Source organism: Ornithorhynchus anatinus, chromosome 5 (assembly GCF_004115215.2).
Source record: "Ornithorhynchus anatinus isolate Pmale09 chromosome 5, mOrnAna1.pri.v4, whole genome shotgun sequence".
Taxonomy (NCBI): Eukaryota; Metazoa; Chordata; class Mammalia; order Monotremata; family Ornithorhynchidae; genus Ornithorhynchus; species Ornithorhynchus anatinus.
Window position 1 is genome coordinate 108,706,774 of NC_041732.1, and position 22,642 is coordinate 108,729,415.

General features: G+C 55.2%; 1 protein-coding gene and 1 non-coding gene across 2 annotated transcripts in view; both read right to left on the minus strand.

Moving 5' to 3' along the window:
* DPYSL2 (dihydropyrimidinase like 2) overlaps nucleotides 1-16,352 on the minus strand; it is a 131,423-nt gene extending 115,071 nt beyond the window's left edge. Inside the window, exon 1 of the mRNA XM_029065996.2 lies at nucleotides 16,020-16,352. Within this exon, the coding sequence (XP_028921829.1) occupies nucleotides 16,020-16,337 (318 nt within the window). The 5' untranslated portion in view covers nucleotides 16,338-16,352. The remainder of the gene's footprint in view (nucleotides 1-16,019) is intronic.
* Nucleotides 16,353-22,044: 5,692 nt separating this feature from the next.
* LOC114812417 lies at nucleotides 22,045-22,182 on the minus strand. Its single transcript, XR_003760070.1, has one exon. It is a non-coding gene; the product is annotated as a small nucleolar RNA SNORA7 (small nucleolar RNA).
* Nucleotides 22,183-22,642: the final 460 nt, after the last annotated feature.

A 22,642-nucleotide genomic window follows, 5' to 3' on the forward strand; every position in this document is an offset into this window, starting at 1 on the left:
ATGGGAATTGAGACTGTGAGCCCAGGGAATGTCACTGTTTATTGTTGTATTGTACTTTCCCATGTGCTTAGTACAGTGCTCTGCACACAGTAAGCACTCAATAAATACAACTGAATGAATGAATGAATGTGGGAGAGGGACTGTATCCCATATGATTAACTTATATCTACTCCACTGGTTACTATAGTGCCTGGCACACAGTAAGAACTTAACAAATACCATTAAAAAAAAAAACAGCTTGCAAACCTGGCCAGCCTGACAAGTGGCAGTTCTCCTGCTGAAGACTCTAAGTTCCTTGTGGGCATGGATTGCATCTTCCAACTCTGTTGCATTGTACTCCCTCAAGCACATAATACAGTGCTCTTCACACAGAAAGCACTCAGTAACTACCATTGTTTGCTTGATTGAATCTGGCTTCTCGCCAAAGTGGAGAACAAGATGGAGGTGATGAATGTCTTTCAGCAGCAGCACAGAGAGACCAAATGTCTGCAGCCATTCTGCCCTTTATCCAAACACAGTCTTGTCTCCAGGGGAGAATCAGATGGAGAAAAGGAAGTACACACAGTGTGACCCAGCTCTTCTCCTCTGCCAGTCGGGGAGTGGAGAGGAGGGGAGAAGACCTAGGAAGAAGGGAACCAATCATAATAATTGACTCCACTCTCCTCTTCCTTCAGACCCGAGAGGGAGGATCAACTTTCCCAGAGGCCAAGGAGAGAAGAGCCTTCCCCCATTGCCTGCCCCACTCCGTCACTGCACTCTCAAATAGGCAACTCCAGCAACTGAAGTGGAGGGAAAACTGGCCAATCAGTGTCTGCTCTCAGAATCCCCGGGTCCCTCATCTGTGGCATGGCCTAGGGCTCCTCCCTCTCCACTGTTCAACAGCTCACCCAGAGAGAGTGGGCTTGGAGCTAGAGGGGAAAGGAATCTCCCCTGCCCCTCCCCAATACCTTTCTCCTCCTGCCCCTTCTTAACTCCCCCACCTTTCCCAGCAGTATCTTAAAAGGGGGTCTACTGCCCTCTCTCAAAATCCACCCTCTCCACCTGCGCATCCGACCCCATCCCTTCTCACCTTATCAAAACACTCGCCTCCTCCCTTCTTCCCTCCCTGACAGCCATCTTCACCTGCTCGCTCTCCAGTCACTTTTTCCCCACTGTGCTTTCAAGCGTGCCCATGCCTACCCTATCCTAAAAACCCCTCCCTTGACCCCACAGCTCCCTCCAGGTATTGTCTCATCTCCCTCTTCCCATTTCTCTCCAAACTTCTTGAGTGAGTTGTCTACAACAGCTGTCTCTAGTTCCTCTTCTCCAATTCTCTCCTTGACCCCTTCCAATCTGGCTTCCATCCCCTTCACTCCACAGAAACCACCCTCTAAAAGGTCACTGATGATCTTCTTGCCAAATCCATCGGCCTCTACTCCCCCCTAATCCTCCTTGACCTTTCAGCTGCCTTCGACAACCACCCCCTCCTCTTGGAAACATTATCCAACCTCGGCTTCAGTGTCACTGTCTTCTCCTGGTTCTCCTCCTATCTCTCTGGCCATATTTTCAGTCTCTTTCATGGGCTCCTCCTCTTCCTCCCATCCTCTAACTGTGAGTGTCCCTCAAGGTTCAGTTCTGGTTCCCCTTCTATTCTCCATCTACACCCACTCTCTTGGAGAACTCATTCAACTACCATTGCTATGCAGATGATTCCCAAATCTACATCTCTAGTCCTGATCGCTCTCCCCCTCTGCAGTTTCACATCTTCTCTTGCTTTCAAGACATCTCTACTTGGATGTCCCACAGTCACCTCAAACTTAACACTATCAAAAACAGAATTCCTTATCTTCCTACCCAAACCCTGGCCTTCCCCTTACTTTCGCATCACTATAGACAGCCACCACCATCCTTCGTGTCTCACAAGTCCCATAACCATGGCATTATCCTTGACTCCTCTCTCTCATTCAACCCAAATATTCAATCTATCCTAAATCCTGTCAGTTCAATCTTCACGACATCCCTAAAATGCACCCTTTCCTCTCCATCCAAACTTCTACCACCTTAAACCAAACACTTGTCCTATCCTGACCTGATTACTGTATCAGCTTCCTTGCTGACCTCCCTACCTCCTATCTCTTCCCACCCCAGTCCATACTTCCCTCTGCTGCCCAGATCATTTTTCTATAAAAATGTTGAGTCCATGTTTCCCCATTCCTCAAGAACCTCCAGTGGTTTTCCAGTCACATCCTCATCAAACAGAAACTTCTTACCAACGCCTTTGAAGCATTCAATCATGTTGCCCCCGCCTACCTCAGCTAGCTACTGTCTTACTACAGTCCAGCCCTCATACTTCATTCCTCTAATGCCAACTTACTTACTTACCTCAATCTCATCTATATCACCAACCATGTCCTGTCAATGGCCTGGAATGTCTTCCCTCTTCATATACTACAGACAATTACTCTCCCCACATTCAAAACCTTATTGAAGGCACATCTCCTCCAAGAGGTCTTCCCTGATTAAGGCCTCATTTCCTTTTCTCCCACTCCCTTCTATATCACCTTTGTGCTTGAATTTGTTCTCTTTAGTCACCTCTCCCTCAGCCCCACAGCCCTTAAGTACATAACTGTAATTTATTTATTTATATTAATATCTGTCTCTCCCCCTAATCTGTGAATTCATTTTGGGCAGGGAATGTGTTTGTTTTATTGTTATATTGTATTCTTCCAAGTGCTTAGTAGGGTGCTCTGCATACAGTAAGCACTAAATAAATAAAATTGATTGATTGATTGATTGATTGATTGATTGATCTGGGCTCCCCATCAGTCCTTCACATCACATGCCCTGCCCTTCCCAGGCAGGATGCTGTTCCAGGAACTGCAGAAGTCCTGTAATAAGAAGTGTGGTCTGTGAAAAGAGTGAGGGCATCTGAGAGTGAGAGTGAGGGGATCTGGCTTCTAATCCTGGTTCTGCCACTTTCCCGCTGTGTGACCCTGGGCAAGTCACTTAACTTCTCTGTGTCTCAGTTTCCTCATCTGTAAAATGAACATTTGATATCTCCCTACTGCTTAGATTGTGAGACCCATGAAGACAGGGACTGTGTCCAACACAATTAACTGGTATATACCCCAGTGCTTAGAACAAAGCTTGACATATAGTTTGCATTTAACAAATACCAAAATTATTATGAATCACTATTAACAAAGGAGGAAATGCCGGTGGACTGGAGGAACTTGTCCATGGTTTTTGGCTAAGAGACAGCCAGGAAGCTTCCTGAATCCAGTGTCTTATGCTGCCGCCTTCTGCTCAAAGACTAAAAGCTTTTCCATCCTTTCAGGCAGGTCCTACCACCATACCAACATCACAGGTGACCAAAAAAGTCTTCTTCACTCTGATGGTGACCTGCTTATGCCTGGATGCGTAAATGGGATTTATTTTTATCTACAAATGTAGTTCCTCTCAGAATTGTGAAATTCCCTCCTGCAGTCAAATATGACACTCTGGTAACAGGCTGTCTGGGTCACCCTCCCCCTCCCAATCTCTACTCTGCACTGCTGCTCCGATTATTTCCCTGAAGCATCACTCAGTGCAAATTTCTCCTCTTCTCAAAACCTCCCCTGGCTCCCCAAGTCTCTCCACATCAAACAAAAACTCTTCACTGTCAGCTTCGGAGAAGCGGCGTGGCTCAGTGGAAAGAACCTGGGCTTCGGTGTCAGAGGTCATGGGTTCGACTCCCGGCTCTGCCACTTGTCCGCTGCATGACTGTGGGCAAGTCACTTAACTTCTCTGTGCCTCAGTTACCTCATCTGTAAAATGGGGATTAACTGTGAGCCTCACGTGGGACAATCTGATTACCCTGTATCTACCCCAGCGCTCAGAACTGTGCTCTGCACATAGTAAGCGCTTAACAAATACCAACATTTTTATTATTATTATTATTATTATCTGCCCGTCCCCACTTACCTATCTGCTCTCATCACCCACCATTCCCCAACTAGTTGAGCAAACTTCTAGTTGTCACTTGCTCTCGACCCTCCCCTCTCTGTCCCTGCCCTCACGCTGTTTCCCTGGCTTGGAACTCCTTCCCTCCCCACATCAGACAGACCACAGCACTCACTCAAATCCATCCTTTCTAAAGTCACACTGTTCCTCAGACAGATAGTGACCCACTGGCCGACATTGGGGGCGGCATGGCCGCCCACCTGAGCTGTGCTGGTTGGGTTGCCAGGCGGAACCTGGGATCTCAGCCAGGAGCATGCCCACGCTGGCTGGCAGAGGGGGAGGAGTGGGGAGTTGGAGCTTTCCTGATTTAAGGGTGTGTGTCCTCTGTGATGTGAGGAGGGAGGGCTTCCCTCCTGTGGGAACTAGGATGCAGGCACATGGTGGAAGAAGCTGCCGCACTGAGTTTGGGCTGAGGGGGGGAACAAGGGCGGGTGTATGCACCATGTGGTGCTGCTGCCTTGGGGTGGGCATCCCCTGCTCCCTCCCTTCAGAGATCAGAGCCCTGGTTCCAGCCCCTCTTCAAGCCCTGATCCCCTGACCCAGGCACTCTGAAGGCTGGCAAGGGTCCATCCCTCTCCAGTGCTTCCTTCACCTCCAGCTCCCCAGCTTTCATCACCACAGCAGGAGGACACGCTCTCTGCTCCGTGGACTCTGGAATCTGGTGGGGGACCGACCCTCCACGGTGACTCCTTCCCCTCCCGTTCCTTCCTTCCCCTGCCATTCCCCAGTGCTAGTCCCCACAATCAGGGAGCACATACTCTGCCCCGTGGACTCCGGAGTCTGGAGGGGGTCTGATCCTCACCGGTCCTTCTTTCCCCTCCACGCTCATCCCCACTGTGGGAGGGCATGCACTCTGCCCCGTGTACTTTGCAATCTTGGGGAGTCTGACCCTCACTGTGCCTCCTTTCCCTCCAGTGTCCGGTGCTGATCCCCACAGTGGGAGGACGACGACGATGATGACAACACATTCTGCCCTGTGGACCAAGCCTGGCTCCACGCCTCTGCCCCATGCTCAAGCCCTGGGCTCCGGCCATGTGGTAGCTGAGAATCCAGGATGGCGGGTCACATAGGCCCTGCCAGAAAGAGCAAACCCTGATAACAATGTTGGTATTTGTTAAGTGCTTACTATGTACAGAGCACTGTTCTAAGTGCTGGGGTAGATACAGGGTAATCAGGTTTTCCCACGTGAGGCTCACAGTCTTAATCCCCATTTTACAGATGAGGTAACTGAGGCACCGAGAAGTGAAGTGACTTGCCCACAGTCACCAGGTGACAAGTGGCAGAGTCGGGATTCGAACCCATGAACTCTGACTCCCAAGCCCGGGCTCTTTCCACTGAGCCACGCTGATGGCAGCACCCTCTGATTGTCTGAGGGAATGAAGGGTAGTAGCATGGCGTGATAGATTCCTCCTCCTCCTCCTCCTTCAATTACTGCTACAACTATTATTACTGCTACTGTGACTCTTACCATTCCTACTACTACTGCTTTTGCCACGGCTATTTCTACTACTCTACTACCATTACTACCACTAATAATAAGAATAATAATAGTACTTGTCTCCCGCTCTCTCCTCCTCCTCGCCCTTTCGGAAACGTGGCTCTCTCCCGAAGACACGGTCTCTGCCGCCGCTCTCTCCGGCGGAGGCCTCTCCTTCTCCCACTCCCCCAGACTCACCGGTAAGGGAGGAGGCGTCGGCTTCCTCCTCTCTCCCCGTTGCCGCTTCCGCACTATCCCTCCTCCCCCCTCCCTCTCCTTCCCCTCCTTCGAAGCCCATATCGTTCGCCTCTACCACCCACTCCGGTTACTTGTCGCCGTCATCTACCGCCCTCCCGGTCCCACCTCCGACTTCTTCAACCACCTTGACCCCTTTCTCTCCTTCCTTCTCTCCTTCTCTCTGCCCACTCTGATCCTCGGAGACTTCGACATCCATACGGATGTACCCGATGACTCCTCTGCCGCCCGCCTGCTATCCCTCCTCGACTCTGCCGACCTCCTCCTCCACCATACCGCGCCCACTCACCGACTCGGTCACACCCTCGATCTCGTCATCTCCTACCGCTGCACTATCTCCTCCCTCACCGACTCTGAAATCCCTCTCTCTGACCATAACCTTCTCACCTGCCTCATCTCTCACACTCCCTCCCCCTGCAAATCTTCACTACTGCCCCACAGAGACCTCCGCTCTCTCGATCCCATCCGTCTTTCCAGTAGCATCTCTCCTCACCTTGCCGCCCTGTCCTCTCTTCCCACTCTCGACGATCGGGTCTCCGCTCTCAACTCCACCCTCTCTACTCATCTCGACTCTCTCGCCCCCTTTCCCTCCGCCGCTCTCGCTCCACTAACCCACGGCCCCAGATCACCTCCTCCGTCCGCCTCCTACGCTCCTATGCTCAAGCTGCTGAGCGCTGCTGGCGAAAGTCCAAGCACCGAGCCGACCTCACACACTTCAAATTTATCCTTTCCTGCCTTAACTCTGCCCTCTCCTCCGCCAGGCAAAGCTTCTTCTCCTCCCTCATCGACACCCATGCCCGTCACCCCCGCCGATTGTTCCGGACCTTTAACTCTCTCCTTAGGCCCCCTGTTCCTCCCCCTCCCCCATCTCTCACCCCCAATGATCTGGCCACCTATTTCCTCACGAAAATCAACACGATCAGGTCTGAGCTCCCCAAAGTCACCCCTCCGCCTCTCCCCTCCCCCCCACCAACCCCCTCCCCTACTTTCCCATCCTTCCCTGCAGTATCCTCAGAGGAGATCTCCTCCCTCCTCGCAAGTGCCACCCCCTCCACCTGCGCCTCGGACCCCATTCCCTCTCACCTTCTTAAAACCATCGCCCCTGCCCTCCTACCTTCCTTAACTTCTATTTTTAACCACTCAATCTCCAAGGGCTCCTTCCCCTCTGCCTTCAAACATGCCCACTTCTCCCCCATCCTAAAAAAACCCGCTCTTGACCCCACTTCCCCCTCCAGTTATCGTCCTATCTCCCTACTACCCTTCCTTTCCAAAATCCTAGAACGAGTCGTCTACAATCGATGCCTAGAATTCCTTAGCTCCCATTCTCTCCTAGACCCCCTCCAATCTGGCTTCCGTCCCCTCCGCTCTACCGAGACTGCTCTCTCTGAGGTCACCCGTGACCTCCTTCTTGCCAAATCCAATGGCTCCTACTCCATTCTGATCCTCCTTGACCTCTCTGCTGCCTTTGACACTGTCGACCATCCCCTCCTCCTCCATACCTTATCTCACCTTGGCTTCACGGACTCTGTCCTCTCCTGGTTCTCCTCTTACCTCTCTGGCCGATCATTCTCGGTCTCCTTCGCTGGAGCCTCCTCCCCCTCCCATCCTTTAACTGTTGGAGTTCCTCAAGGGTCAGTTCTTGGCCCTCTTCTGTTCTCCATTTACACTCACTCCCTCGGTGAACTCATTCGCTCTCACGGCTTTGACTACCATCTCTACGCAGATGACACGCAGATCTACATCTCCGCCCCCGTCCTCTCCCCCTCCCTTCGGGCTCGCATCTCCTCCTGCCTCCGGGACGTCTCCACCTGGATGTCGGCCCGCCACCTAAAACTCAACATGAGCGAGACTGAGCTCCTCATCTTCCCTCCCAAACCCGGTCCTCTCCCAGACTTCTCTATCACCGTGGATGGCACGACCATCCTTCCCGTCTCTCAGGCCCGCAATCTCGGTGTCATCCTTGACTCGTCCCTCTCGTTCACCCCACACATCCTATCCGTTACCGAGGACTGCCGGTTTCACCTCTACGATATCGCCAAGATCCGCCCTTTCCCCTCCACCCAAACGGCTACCTTACTATTACGGGCTCTCGTTATATCCCGGCTAGACTACTGTGTCAGCCTTCTCTCTGACCTCCCTTCCTCCTCTCTCGCCCCGCTCCGGTCTATTCTTCACTCCGCCGCCCGGCTCATCTTCCCGCAGAAACGATCTGGGCATGTCACTCCCCTTCTTAAACAACTCCAGTGGTTGCCTATCGACCTCCGCTCCAAACAAAAACTCCTCACTCTAGGCTTCGAGGCTCTCCATCACCTTGCCCCTTCCTACCTCTCCTCCCTTCTCTCTTTCTACCACCCACCCCGCACGCTCCGCTCCTCTGCCGCCCACCTCCTCACCGTCCCTCGGTCTCGCCCATCCCGCCGTCGACCCCTGGGTCACGTCCTCCCGCGGTCCTGGAACGCCCTCCCTCCTCACCTCCGCCAAACCGATTCTCTTTCCCTCTTCAAAACCCTACTTAAAACTCACCTCCTCCAAGAGGCGTTCCCAGACTGAGCTCCTCTTCCCCCTCTACTCCCTCTGCCATCCCCCCTTTACCTCTCCGCAGCTAAAGCCTCATTTTCCCCTTTTCCCTCTGCTCCTCCACCTCTCCCTTCCCATCCCCACAGCACTGTACTCGTCCGCTCAACTGTATATATTTTCGTTACCCTATTTATTTTGTTAATGAATTGTACATCGCCTTGATTCTATTTAGTTGCCATTGTTTTTACGAGATGTTCTTCCCCTCGACGCTGTTTATTGCCATTGTTCTCGTCTGTCCGTCTCCCCCGATTAGACTGTAAGCCCGTCAAACGGCAGGGACTGTCTCTATCTGTTGCCGACTTGTTCATCCCAAGCGCTTAGTACAGTGCTCTGCACATAGTAAGCGCTCAATAAATACTATTGAATGAATGAATGAATGCCAGGCACTGTATTAAGCCCCACGGGTGGATACAAACAAATCAGGTTGGACACAGTCCCTGTCCTATGTGGGGCTCACGGTCTCATTCCCCATTTGACAGATGAGGTAACTGAGGCACAGAGAAGTGAAGTGAAGGTCACACAGCAGACAAGTGGCAGAGCTGGGATTAGAACCCATGACCTTCTGACTCCCGGGCCCGCACTCTATCCACTACACCACTCTCCTTCTGTTACTATTATTACTAGCCCATCATTGGGCAGGGATTGTCTTTCTCTGTTGCTGAATTGTACATTCCAAGTGCTTAGTCCAGTGCTCTGCACATAGTAAGCACTCAATAAATACTTCTGAATGAATGAATGAATTACTATTACTCCTTCTGCTGTTATTCCTGCTACTACTGCTGCTGCTGCTTCTACTCCCACTATTTTTACTCTTTCTATCTAAATACCAAAATTATTATTATTATTATACTTCCCACATGTCCAAGAAGGATCATTCCAGACCAACAGAAATACACCTTCTATTGGAATATCAGTCAATCAATCAATGGTCAATAAATATCACTGACTGATGGATTGAGCATTTATTGTGTACAGAGCACTGTACTAAACATTTGGGAGAGTACAATGCAATAGACTTGGTAGACATGATCCCTGCCCACAAGGTGCGTACAGTCTACAGGTGTACCTTCAGTTGCGATGTTTCTTCCTCTGTAAAATGGGGATTAAATTCAATTTAGATTGTGAACCCCATGCGGGACAGGGCCTATATTCAACCGGATTAACATGTATCTATTTGCCACAGTGATTAGAACAGTGATAGACATATAGTAAACACTTAACAAGTATAATAATAATCATAGTTATTATTATTATTGCCCAAGGTTCAGAAAAGTGAGGGAGGAGTTGATCCTCCAAAATCCATTCTCCCCACCTTGGGAGGAAGGAAAGCTGCCAGTAGAGAGTAGGGTGGGGCTGGCTGAGGGGAAGGTCTCTGACCGGTGGGCCCAGTGGGCCACTGGACAGGTCATCTGAGCATAGCCCTGGCCCTGTGCTACCAGGCAGTTTGGGCGTCGGAGGGTTGGGGGAGTAGGAGGGGGCGGGGAGTATCTGCCCACATGGAAATTGCTCTATTTAGAGTGGAAGCTCCTTGTGGGAAGGGAGGTAGTGGTTCATTTGGGTGTTTCATACAGAGCAGTGTCTCCAAAGAGTGCTCAGTAAATGTTATTATTATTACAGTCACTCAACAGGTGTCACCCTGCTCTCCTCAGCTCCTTCCTAACACAGACTGGAAGCTGCTGCATGTGGAGCTAGTTACAAGTTTCATGACCCCCAAGCCTCCACTTGGATATACAGCTGACACTTTAAAGTTAACGTGTCCAAAATAGAACTCGTCATCCTTCCTTTCTCCTCCCCACAACTTTACCATCAACACCATCCTCCCTGTCTCAAAAACCCACAATCTTGGCATTGTTAATTACTCAATCAGTCATATTTATTGAGCGCTTACTGTGTGCACAGGCTTGAACTAAGTCCTTGGTGGGGTACAATATAGAAGCATTGGTAGACACGTTCAGTGCCCACAGTAGCTTACATTCTAGAGGGGGAAGCATTTGTTAATAAAAATAGATAAATTGTGAATATGTACATAAATGCTATGGGACTGAGCAGGGGCGGTGAATAAAGGATGCAAATCCAAGGGCAAGGACAACATAGAAGCGAGTGGGAGAAGAGGATCTAGTCAGGGAAGGCCTCTTAGGGGAAAGAGATGTGATTTTGATAAGGTTTTAAAGTGGGAAGAGTAACCATCTGTCAGACATGAAGAGGGAAGGCGTTCTAGGCCAGAGGCAGGGCATGAACCAGAGGTTGGAGGTGATATAGATGTGATTGAGATACATTGACTAGATTGGCATCAGGGGAGCGAAGTGCGCGGGCTGGGTTCTGTAGTAGAAGAGCAGCAAGGTGAGGTAGGAAGGGGCAAGGTGACTGACTGCTTTAAAGCCAAATGTAGAGGTTTTGCTTAATGCGGAGGTGAGGGGCAACCACTGGAGGTTCTTGAGGAGTGGGGAAACCTGAACTGAATGTTCTTGTAGAAAAATGATCTGGGCAGGAAAGTAAACTATGCACTGGAGTGGGGAGAGACAGGAGGCTGGGAGGTCAGCAAAGAGGTTGATAGGGAAATCAAGGCAGGATAGGATACATGTCTGGATTAATAATAATAATAATAATGTTGGCATTTGTTAAGCACTTACTATGTGCAGAGCACTGTTCTAAGTGCTGGGGTAGATACAGAGTAATCAGGTTGTCCCACGTGAGGCTCACAGTTTATCCCCATTTTACAGATGAGGTAACTGAGGCACAGAGAAATTAAGTGACTTGCCCACAGTCACATAGCTGACAAGTGGCAGAGCCGGGATTCAAACCCATGACCTCTGACTCCCAAGCCCGGGCTCTTTCCACTGAGCCATGCTGCTTCTCATGTGGTAGCAGCTTGGTTGGAGAGGAAAGGGAAGAGTTTAGCGATCTGGTGAAGGTTGAACCACCAAGATTTGGTGACAGATTGAATATGGGGGTTGAATGAGAGAGATGAGCCGTGGAGAATGTCAAGGATATGGGTTTGTGAGACAAGGAACGTGGCCTAGTGGGTAGAACACAGGCGTGGGAATCAGAAGGATCTGGGTTCTAACTCCAGCTCCACTGTGTGCCTTCTGTGTGACCTTGGGTTAATCACTTCACATCTCCATGCCTAAATTACTTCATCTGTAAAATGGGGATTAAGACTGTGTCCAACCCGATTTGCTTGTTTCCACCCCAGTGCTTAGAACAGTGCCTGGCACATGGTAAGTGCTTAACAAATACTTCCATTATGATGATTATTATCATTATTATTATTAAGATGGGGGGAGGTGCTGTCTACAGTGACAGAAAAATCAGCGGAAGGTCAGGATTTGAGTGGGAGGATAAGGAATTCTGCTTTGGACAAGTTAAGTTGGAAGTGTCGAACGGGTCATCTAAGTAGAGATGCCCTGAAGGCAGGAGGAAATGAGAGACTGTAGAGGAGAGAGATGAGGGAAATGTAGAATTGGGAAGATCTGTATGGAGGTGATAGTTGAAGGCATGACAGTGAATGAGTTCTCCAAGGGAGTGGGTGTAGATGGAGAATAGAAGGAGACCCAGAAGTGAGTCTTAAGGAAGTCCCACAGTTAGGGGGTGGGAGGCAGGGGAGGAACCAGAGAGATAGGAAGAGATCCAGAAGAGGACAGTGAGGCCGAGGTCGGATAATATTTCCAGGAGAAGGGGGTGGTCTACGGTGTCTAAGGCAGATGAGAGGTCGAGGAGGATTAAGATGGAGTCGAGTGGATTTGCCAAGAAGGAGATCGGTGGTGAGCTGGTGGAGTGCAGTTTCTGTGGGGCGAAGGGGGCAGAAGCCAGATTGGAGGGGGTCAAGGAGAGACTTAGAAGAGAGACTCGGGAAGCAGCATGGCCTAGTAGCAAGGGCACGGGCTTGGGAGTCAGAGATTGTGGGTTCTAATCCCGGTTCTGCCACTTGTCTGCTGTGTGACCTTGGGCAAGTCACTTCACTTCTCTGGGCCTCAGTTACCTCATCTGTAAAATAGGAATTGAGACTGTGAGCCCTACATGGGACAGGGACTGTGTCCAACCTGATTGCCTTATTATCTACCCCAGCACTTAGTGCTTGGCCCTTAGTAAATGCTTAACAAATACCATCATGATGACGATTATTACTATTAGATAGAGGACAGGAAGTGGAGACAGTGGGTATAAACTTGGTCAAGGAGTTTAGAGTGGAATTATAGGAGGGAGCTGAGGTGATAATTGGAGGGAGCCACGGGGTCAAGGGAGAGTTTTTTTAGGATGGGGTGACATGAGGTTGTTTGAAAGCAGTGGGAAAGAAGCCACTGGAGAGCAAACAGTTGAAGATGACAATCAGGGAAGGAAACAGGGAGAGGGCAAGGTGGGAGGTGTTTTAATAAGGTGCGCAGGGATGGGGGTCAGATGCACAGGAGGTGGGGGTAGATTTTGAGAAAAGGCAGGAGATCTCCTCTTGAGATACTGCTAGCAAAGGCGGAAGACTTGAAGAAAGGAGAGGAGGCAGGAGAGACTGTAGAGGAGCAGGGGAGATTTTAGGGAGATCACACCTGATGGGTTTAACTTTCTCAATATATTATGTGGCGTTGACTTATCTCTCCTTCAACCCGCATATTGTGTCTATCACCAAATCTAGTTGGTTTTACCTTCATAACATCTCTAGAATCGGTCCCTTCTGCTCCTTCATTGGTCCAAGCACTTGTCCTATTTCGCCTCAACCACTGCATCAGTCTCCTCGCTGACTTTCCTTCCTCCAGCCCCTCCCCTCTCTGGTCCATATTTCAACCAACTGCCCATATTTTGCTGAAAAATCTTTTCCACATATCTCCTCCTTCCTCAAAAACCTCCAGTGGTTGACCATCTACCTCCCCGTCAAACAGATACTCCTTACCATCGGCTTTAAGGCACTGAATCGGCTTTCCCCCTTGTACCGGACCTCACTGACATCCTACTACAACCCAGCACACACACTTCACTCCTCTAAGGCCAACCTCCTCACTCTCCCTTGATCTCATCTATCTCTTTAGTGGCTCTTTGCTGACACTTTTCCTGGTGCTTGGAACTCTCTGTCCCTTCATATCCCACAAACCACTGCTCCCATCTTCAAAGCCCCACCTAAAATCACACCTCCTCCTGGATGCTTTCTCTGACTGAGCTCTCATTTCTCCACCCTAGTCTCCCTCCTTTCTACATTGCCTTTTGCGCTCGAGTCTGCACCACCTCCAGCCCCACAGCACTAAAGTCCAGCTCCATATAATCTGCTACTTCCCCTACCTCCTACCTGTAATTCATTTTAATGTCTGCCTCCCCCAGTAGATTGTAAGCTCCTGGTGGGCAGGGAAAGTACCTACCAACTCTATTGTGTTGTACTCTCCTAAATGCTTAGTGCTCTCTGTGCAGTAAGTGCTCAATAAATGTGTTTGATTGGTTAACTGGGAACTGCGGAGACCGCTGAATCCCATGACAGATGGTCATGAAAGAGAGAATTTGGTGATCGGCGATCTCAGCCCCTGCTGGGATTCTTTTTTTAGCATGCCGGACCCTCGGTGCTCGTGTAGATGCTGAAGCAGCATGGCATAGTGGATTGAGCATGGGTCTTGGAGTCAGAAGGTCATGGGTTCTAATCACTTGTCCGCCATGTGACCTCAGTTCCCTCAATTGTGACATGGGGATTCAGACCGTTAGCCCCACGTGGGACAGGGACTGTGTCCAACCCGATTAGCTTGGATCCACCCCTGTGCTTAGTACAGTACCTGGCACACAGTAAGCACTTAACAAACACCACAATTATTATTAAGCAGCCTGTCCATTCCATTACTGGGAGCTCAGAAGTGTGACTCGTTCAATCTTTGTCCAACCTAAACCCATTTGGGCAAAGGGCTACTGAAGCGAAAGGTTCAGCGTCGATGCCGAATTCTACTGAAACCTCTCCATTCGGGATTGGCCCATCTGAGTAGAGTGTTTGTGGGGAAGGTTAGGGAAGTCAGTGGTGGTCACCACCTGTCTAAAGTAAGTGCGTTTTCCTCCCTCTTCAAACAAGTGATTTTTCCCAGTCATGATCCATTGTTCCTGGTTGTGTTCATGTAGTGTGCTGTGAAACCTCATGCCACATCGGGAGAACGATGCCACCGGCCCCCTGCGAAACAAACTCAGAGGAAAGCCCCTGCTGCACCCTGGGGTTGCGGTGGATGCTGTGAACCCCGGGGCCTGAAGAAGATGTGGGTGAGGGAGGCAGCCACATGGGTGAGGCAGCTTGTGAGTTGTCTTTGGGGAACGAACCAGAGTTTGTCATTCGGTGTTCTCCGTCAGCCTTTTCCCAAATAACATTCTGAAAGTCCTCTTGGGGTGTCCGTTCACAGGGGTTCTGGACCTCTCCCGTCTTTGGTCTCTGGCTCGGCAGGGGCCTTTCCGTGGCTAACCGACCATCGGGTTCATTTTCGGAAAGCTCGACAGAAGACTGTGACCCTTCGATTGTTCCCTCAGGCGCCCCCTCCTCCCGTCTTCTACCCGCTCCCAGCCCTTGCCTCCCCCTATCCTCCACGCCCCCCTCCCAACCTTCCCTCCCAACTCCTACCCTCCACCCAGCTGGCCCTGACCATCTGGCTCTCCTCCCTGGGCAGGGCCTTTGGGGGGATGCTGAGCGGTTCTTGGTTTCCCACATGGACCGTGAAAAGCATCCCTGTTTCCAGGAGGGGGCCCGACCCTCAGGGCACCCCTGACACACAAGAATAGCCCAGGAGAGACCCCGGGATGGGGTGGGGAGAGGAGGGGGGTAGAAGTGGGGGGCTCGGAAGGTGAGGGGGCTCCCGGCCGCTCAGACTGGGTGGCGAGCATGGGGAGGGGTCGCCGCTGGGCGGGGGGAAGAGGTGGCTTCGATGGCCTCCGGGCTGACCGCTAACTGGGGCCCGGCAGTGAAAGGGATGGACAGTGGAGCCCCTGGAGGTGCGGAGAAAGGGTGGGGCGCCGGCTGAGCCACAGCGGCCAACGAAAAGGATCCGGAGCACCGGGAAAACGGGCGGCTCCCCCTTGGCCCACCCGGACCGCCTTCGGCGCCGCCTTTTCCCACGGTTCCTCCCGCTCCGGGGCAAGGGGAAAAGGGGACGCGGACCCGGGCCGAGGACACGGGCTCGGGAAAGGTGCCAGGAAGGAGGGAGAGGGGTGGCGGGGAGGGGGGAGGGGGTCAGCGGGGAGGAGAGCGGCAGGGAAGAGGGAAGGGGTCGGCAGGGAGGAGGGCGGCAGGGAGGGGGTCAGCAGGGAGGAGGGCAGAGAAGCAGCACGGCGTGGTGGCTAGAGCCGGGGCCTGGGAGTCAGAAGGCCCACGGGTTCTGATCCCAGCTCTGCCACTTTGCTGCGTGACCTTGGGCCAATGGCTTCACTCCCCCGGGCCTCAGTTCCCTCCTCCGGAAAATGGGGATGGAGACCGGGAGCTCCACGGGGGAGAGGGGGACTGACTGTGTCCCACCCGATCCACGGCGTTCCCTGCCGCCCAGCGCTTAGTACGGTGCCCGGCACCTTGCGAGCGCTTAACCAACAGCACGATGATGATGATGATGATGATGTTGATCAAACGGGGTGGGGGGGGGGGGGCAGGCCGTGGTTGTTGGGCTGCGTCTTTTTTCTCGGCTGGCGGTCGGCCGGCCTCCCCGGCCGGTCCGGTCCCGTCCGTTCCCGTCCGGTCCCGTCCGGCCGGGTCCTGCCCCGCCTCCCCGGCCCTCCCCGCGTCCCGGGCGTGCCCACGCACCTGTTGTCGGAGGTTCTGCAGCACCTCCTTGCCCGAGGCCCGGCGGACCTCCACCTTCCTCCCGGGCCGGGCCGCCTGCGAGCCCGAGGCCAGGTGGGCCACGTCCCGCTGCTGGCTGACCACGGGGCTCGGCCCGCGCCCGCCCGACAGCGAGTCGAAGTCGATGGTCTTGTTGTCGGCGGAGCCCTCCACCGGGCAGAACATGCCGCAGAATTTCTGCCGCGGCTTCGGGCTGCCCGAGCCCAGCTTCTCGAAGAAGGCGGGCACCGGCTCCGCCTCGGCCTCCGCGGCCTTCCCGGACGGCCTCCTGTCCGTCATGGCCCGGCTCGGCCCGGCCCGGTCCGGTCCGGTCCGGTCCGGCTGCGGTGGGCGCCGGTCCCGCCGAGGGGCCCGCCGAGGGTCCGGCCGCCGTCCGGCCGCTGCCCGGCCCGGCTCGGGTCCCTCTCGGGGCGGGGATGGGCTGCGGAGGATGCGAGGCCGGCGCCGCGCGGTTGCTAAGGACAAGGTGGGCGAGGACCAGGAGGAGGGAGGAGGATGCAGGATGCAGGAGGAGGAGGATGGAGCGGGATGGAGCGGGAGGATGGAGCGGGAGGATGGAGCGGGTGGATGGAGCGGGAGGATGGAGCGGGTGGATGGAGCGGGATGGAGCAGGAGGGTGCAGCGGGATGGAGCAGGAGGGTGGAGCGGGATGGAGCAGGAGGATGGAGCGGGATGGAGCAGGAGGGTCTGGGAAGACCCCTCCCCGGCTCCGGCCTGCCTGCTCTCCGGGACCCCAACTCCCTCGGGGAGGGGGCGGGGCGGGGCGGGGCGGGGTGTCGGACCTGCGGCAACCAGCGAGGGGGAGGGGGCGCGGGAGCGGGTGGGAGGGGGCAGGGGGCGTGGAGAGGGACGGAGCGGGGAGGGAAGGAGAAGAAAAGGGGCCGAGGGAAAAAGGGTTGGGGCCGGGGCTGCTCCGGAAGTGATGCGGCCGGTCGGTTAGCTCAGGGCTGCCGGCCAGAGGCCCGCGCCCCCTGACCAGAAGTTGCCGGGACCAGGGTCCGGCCGGGACGGGGAGGAAGCGGGGACCGGCGCCCCACACTCTCTCCGCCTCCAGACCCGCCCCCTCCGGCCCCCCGCCCCCTCCCCTCCCCCAGGCCCGCCCCCAGCCCCCTTCTCTCCCCCGGGCCCGCCCCCCGCCCCCTCCTCCCCTGCAGACCCGCCCTGAAGCCCCCCGCCCCCTCCTCCCCTGCAGACCCGCCCTGAAGCCCCCCGCCCCAGCCTTCCCTGCAGACCCTCCCTGAAGCCCCCCGCCCCTCTTCTCCCGCAGACCCGGCCTGAAGCCCCCCGCCCCCTCCGCTCCCCCAGGCCCGCCCCCAGCCCCCGCCTCCCCTGCAGACCGTCCCTGCACCTGCCCCGCCCCCTCCTCCCCTGCAGACCCTCCTTGAAGCCCCCCGCCCCCTCCTCTCCCGCAGACCCCACCCTGCGCCTTCCCGCTCCCCGCTCCTCTCCCGCAGACCCCACCCTGCGCCCCCTCCCTCTCCTCTCCCGCACAACCGACACCTCGCGCCCCCCTCCCCCTCCTCTCCTGCAGACCTCCCCGGGTCCCCTCCCCTCCCCCTCCTGCAGACCCCCCCCGGGTCCCCTCCCCTCCCCCTCCTGCAGACCCCCCCCCCCCGGATCGCCTCCCCTCCCTCTCTTGCAGGACCCCCCCTCTCCGCGCCCTCCGCCCCTCCTCCTCTCCTGCAGACCCCCGCCCCCCGGGCCGCCCCCGCCGAGGCCATTGTTCTCCCCGGCCCGGCCCCCGGCCCCCGGCCCCCGGCCCCCCGCCCCCGGCCCCCCGCCCCCCGCCCCCGGCGGGGAGGGAATCTTTGCAGGGGGTCGATCCAGGTCAGCCCCCTCCACCCCCCCGCCCCCCTCAGCTGTCGGGACCGGACGGACCCAGCGTGGAGTCGGGGCTCGGGATGGAGCGGGGCGGAGGATGGCAGGGGCAGGATGGCAAGGGCAGGGGATGGCAGGGGCAAGAGCGAGGGCAGGGGGTGGCAGGGGCAGGGCAGGGGATGGCAGGGACGGGAGCAGGGGATGGCAGGGGCGGGGCAGGCGAGGGCAGGGGCAGGGCAGGGGATAGCAGGGGCGGGAGAGGGCAGGGGCAGGGGTAGGGGGCGGCTCCCGGAGGCCTTGGGAAGTGTCCCTCGGTTGTATCGACTGGTCCCCCGGAGCGCCCCGCAGGGGACAACGCCCAAACCCCTCCCCGCCTTCCCCCACACAACTTCCAGGACAGAAGTGAATGAGTGTGTGGGGGAGAAAGTGAGAGAATATATGGGGGGGAGGGGGTGTCTGTGTCTGTGAGAGTGAATGAATGAGTGGATGGGTGGGTGGGAGTGGGACGGAGCGCGCGCCAGTCCAGAAAAGGGAAGCGGCCCCATCGTGGGGAAGGGTCAGACGCGGCCTGATGGGCGTCGGTCGGCCGCTTCTTAAACCCCATCTGCCCCTTCCCGTCCCCCGCATTCCCCCTCCCCTGCACCCCCCCCCCCCCCCCCCCCCCCCCCGGGGAGCAGCCCCGATCCCCGGGCCTGTCCCCCGCCCCTGCCCCTGCCCCGTCGACCCCGGGGTCCCTACACCGTCCTGACACTTCAACTTTGTCTCGGGCGGCCTGGGGAGCCGGGCGGGGGGCGGCCCGGACAGTCCGGGGGGCTGGGGCTGGGTATCTGCGGGTCGGGAGAAAGCGACTGAGGGTCAGGCCCGGGGGTGGTTACAGGCCAGCCGGTGTATGTGTGTGTGTGTCCCCGGGGTGGGATGGGGAGGGATGGGATTTCCCGTCCCCTTCCCTCCCCGGGATGGGGGTGGGATGGGATGGGATGGGATGAGATGGGATGTCCGTCCCCCCGGGGCAGGCGGAGCGGGCAGGGCCGGGCCGTTCGGTGCCCGGGTGGGAGCTCGTTGCAGGGGAGAGGGGAGAGGGGAGAGGTTACCCGCGGGAGGGACAGAAAGCGGAAAACTGAAAAAAAGCACTAAAGGGCCTCCATCTCGCCTGCCCTGCCGCCGATCCCAGGCCCACGTCCTACCGCGGGCCCGGAACCCCCTCCCTCCTCAAACTCCCCAGACAATGACTCTTCCCCCTTTCAAAGCCCTACTGAAGGCACACCTAATCCAGGAAGCCTTCTCAGACTAAGCTCCCCCTTTTCCTCTTCGCCCACTCCCTTCTGCGTCACCCTGACTCGCTCCCTCTGCTCTTCCCCCCTCTGTCCCCGCCCCACAGCACTTGTGTACATACCTGTAATTCTATTTCTTGATATTGCTGCCTGTTTACTTGCATTGATGTCTGCCTCCCTCCCTCCCCCGCCTCTAGACTGTGAGTTCGTTGTGGGCAGGGACTGTCTCTATTGCTGCATCATACTTTCCCAAGCGCTTAATACAGTGTTCTGCACACAGTCAGTGCTCAAAAACTGATTGAATGAATGAATGAATGAATGCATGAATGAGGGGAGCGGGCGAGGGTCAGGGGGTGGAAGAGGGAGGGCAGGGCAGTGGTGGAGGAGGGGGCAGGGGGACACGCCTCCCACATTAGAATCTGATCATGAAATAATGGCCCAGTTAAAGACAGCCCCGTACTAGGAGGCATTGCAGTCAGTCAGTCAATCGTATTTACCGAGCGCTTACCGTATACCGAGCACTCTAAAAATAATCATGATATTTGTTAAGCCTTTACTATGTGCCAAGCACTGCTCTAAACGCTGGGGGAGATACAAGATGATCAGGTTGTCCCACGCGGAGCTCACAGTCTTAATCCCCATTTTACACGTGAGGGAACTGAGGCACCGAGGAAGTGAAGTGACTTGCCCAAGGTCACACAACAGACAAGCGGGGAAAGCGGGATCAGAACCCACGACCTCTGACTCCCAAACCCGTGCTCTTGCCACTAGGCCATGCCGCTCCACTGTACTGAGCGCTTGGGAGCGTACAGTGCCACACTAAACAGGTACAGGGAGGCCTGGGCCAGTTAAATTTATCATCCCGTCCCTGGCTTTCATCGTACAGGGAAGAAAACGTCCGTCCGCCCTACACTTCTAATCCGGACGTTTTTCTGAGAACTCTCCTCATTCATTCAGTCGTATTTATTGAGCTCTTACTGTGTGCAGAGCAGTGTATTAACCACCCTCCCTCTCCCCAACTAACACACACACACACACATATATGTATCTATCTGTAATTTTATTTATTTATATTAATATCTGTCTCCCCCTCTCGACTGTGAGCTGGTCGGGGGCAGGGAATGGCTGGTATATTGTTGCACCTCGCTCTCCCTGGCGCTTGGTTCAGTGGTCTGCACAGGGTAAGCGCTCAATAAATATGACATTCATTCTGTCTGTCTGTCTGTCTCCTCCCCTGCCCTCCGGCCCGGGTGCCCCCGGTGCCCCCGGTGCCCCCGGTGCCCCCGGTGCCCCCGGTGCCCGGGCTGCGGTGGGGCCGGCGGGCCGGAGCAGTGAGGGAGCTGTCCGGGGCCGAGCTGGGATTTGGCTACTGACACAATTCCCGGGTTGGATCTTTCCGGCCTGGTCCCGCCCCGCGCTCCTTCAGCTGGGTCACCTTCGCGGCCTCCTCGGTGGGGGAGGGCGAACGCGGCCCTCCTCCCCTCCCTCCTCGGACCGGGGCCCACCGACCAGCGCCGTCCGGTCGGCAGTGCTGGCCGTTCAGCACCAACCTTCCGAAGGCCAGCTGCTCCGGGGAGCCCGCTGGACGCTGCCACCCTCCCCCGGACACTGCCACCCTCTACCACACGCAGCCACTCTCTGCCGGCCTCTGCCAGGCGCTGCCACTCTCCACCGGACACTGCCACCATCCACCGGACGCTGCCACTCTCCGCGGACGCTGCCACCCTCCGCCGGACGCTGCCACCCTCCGCTGGACGCTGCCACCCTCCACCGCACGCAGCCACCCTCTATTGCACGCAGCCACTCTCTGCCGGCCTCTACCAGGAGCTGCCACCCTCCACCGGACACTTCCACCCTCCACCGGACGCTGCCGCTCTCCACCGGACGATGCCACCCTCCTCCGGTCGCTGCCACCCTCCCTCCAGACACCACCCAGCGGCCTGCAGACGGCCGCTGGGACCTTCCCTCCTCAGTTTACCAAACCTCCCGCTTAAACCCCAACAAAGCCACCTCTACCAGGGCTGGGACAGTAGCTAGAGAAGCAGCGTAGCTCAGTGGAAAGAGCCCGGGCTTGGGAGTCAGAGGTCAGAGGTGATGGGTTCAACTCCTGGCTCTGGCACTTGTCAGCTGTGTAACTGTGGGCAAGTTATTTCACTTCTCTGTGCCTCAGTTCCCTCATCTGACAAATGGGGATTAACTGTGAGCCTCCCGTAGGACAACCTGATTAACCTGTATCTGCCCCAGCGCTTAGAACAGTGCTCAGCACATAGTAAGCGCTTAACAAATACCAACATTATTATTATTATTAATCAGTCGACCAGCCAACCGTGTTTACTGAGCACTTACTGAAGACTGTAGCTCGCTGTGGACAGGGAATGTATCTACCCACTCCACTTACTGTACCCTCTCAACCGCTCAGTTCGGCACTCAGCACACATCATGTGCTCAAGAAATACCATTGATTGACTTACTGTGTGCAGAACGCTGTACTAAACGCTGAGGAAAGTACAGCAGAGCCAACAGCCACAATCTCAACCCTCAAGAAGCTGACAGGCGAGCAGGGACCAACTGACAGTATGATGAACAACAGATAGGGGGATGCAGTAGTTTTAAAGATATGAATGTAAAGGTGAGGAGAGATGAGAAAAATGTGAGTTTTTTCTACCCCCACTTCTTGTCTTATGCCGTCCATTCGTTTCCGACCCATAGCGACACTACGGACACACCTCTCCTATAACGCCCTCTCTTCACCTGCAATCACTGTGGTAGTTGATCCATAGAGTTTTCTTGGTAAAAATCCAGAAGTGGTTGACCATTGCCTTCTTCCGCGCAGTAAACTCGAGCCTCCGCCCTTGACTCTCTCCTGTGCCGCTGCTGCCCGGCATGGGTGAGTTTTGACCTGTAGCAGATGGCCTTCCACTCGCTAGCCACTGCCCAAGCTAGGAATGGAATGGTTAGGCCTCTGCTTGACTCTCCCTTCTGTAGTCGAGACTGGTAGAGGACTGGAAACTCTCCAGGTGTGACCCTGAGAGGGGGACCCCCCCACTTCTAGGTGGTCTTTAATGATCCATTGGCCACAGTCAGAGGGTCGGGGAGAAGGAAGGACCAGATGTCAGAAATGCCGTCCTCTATCCCGGCAGAAGCTGACTCACCTGTTCATTCTGGAGAGGCTAAATGTGGAACTCCAAGTTTAATTAGTCTTCCCTAAAGGATTTTATACCATTTCCTGAGTATTTTTTTTTTCAACGGGTCGAGCGTTAATCACATGCTTTATGATGAGAATAAAGGTGACATCGTTTCCATTTCTGGACTATCATTTCTTAGGGCACACTGAGGTCTCAATAATAATGTTGGTATTTGTTAAGCGCTTACTATGTGCCGAGCACTGTTCTAAGTGCTGGGGTAGACACAGGAGAATCAGGATGTCCCACGTGGGGCTCACAGTCTTAATCCCCATTTTACAGATGAGGTAACTGAGGCACAGAGAAGTTAAGT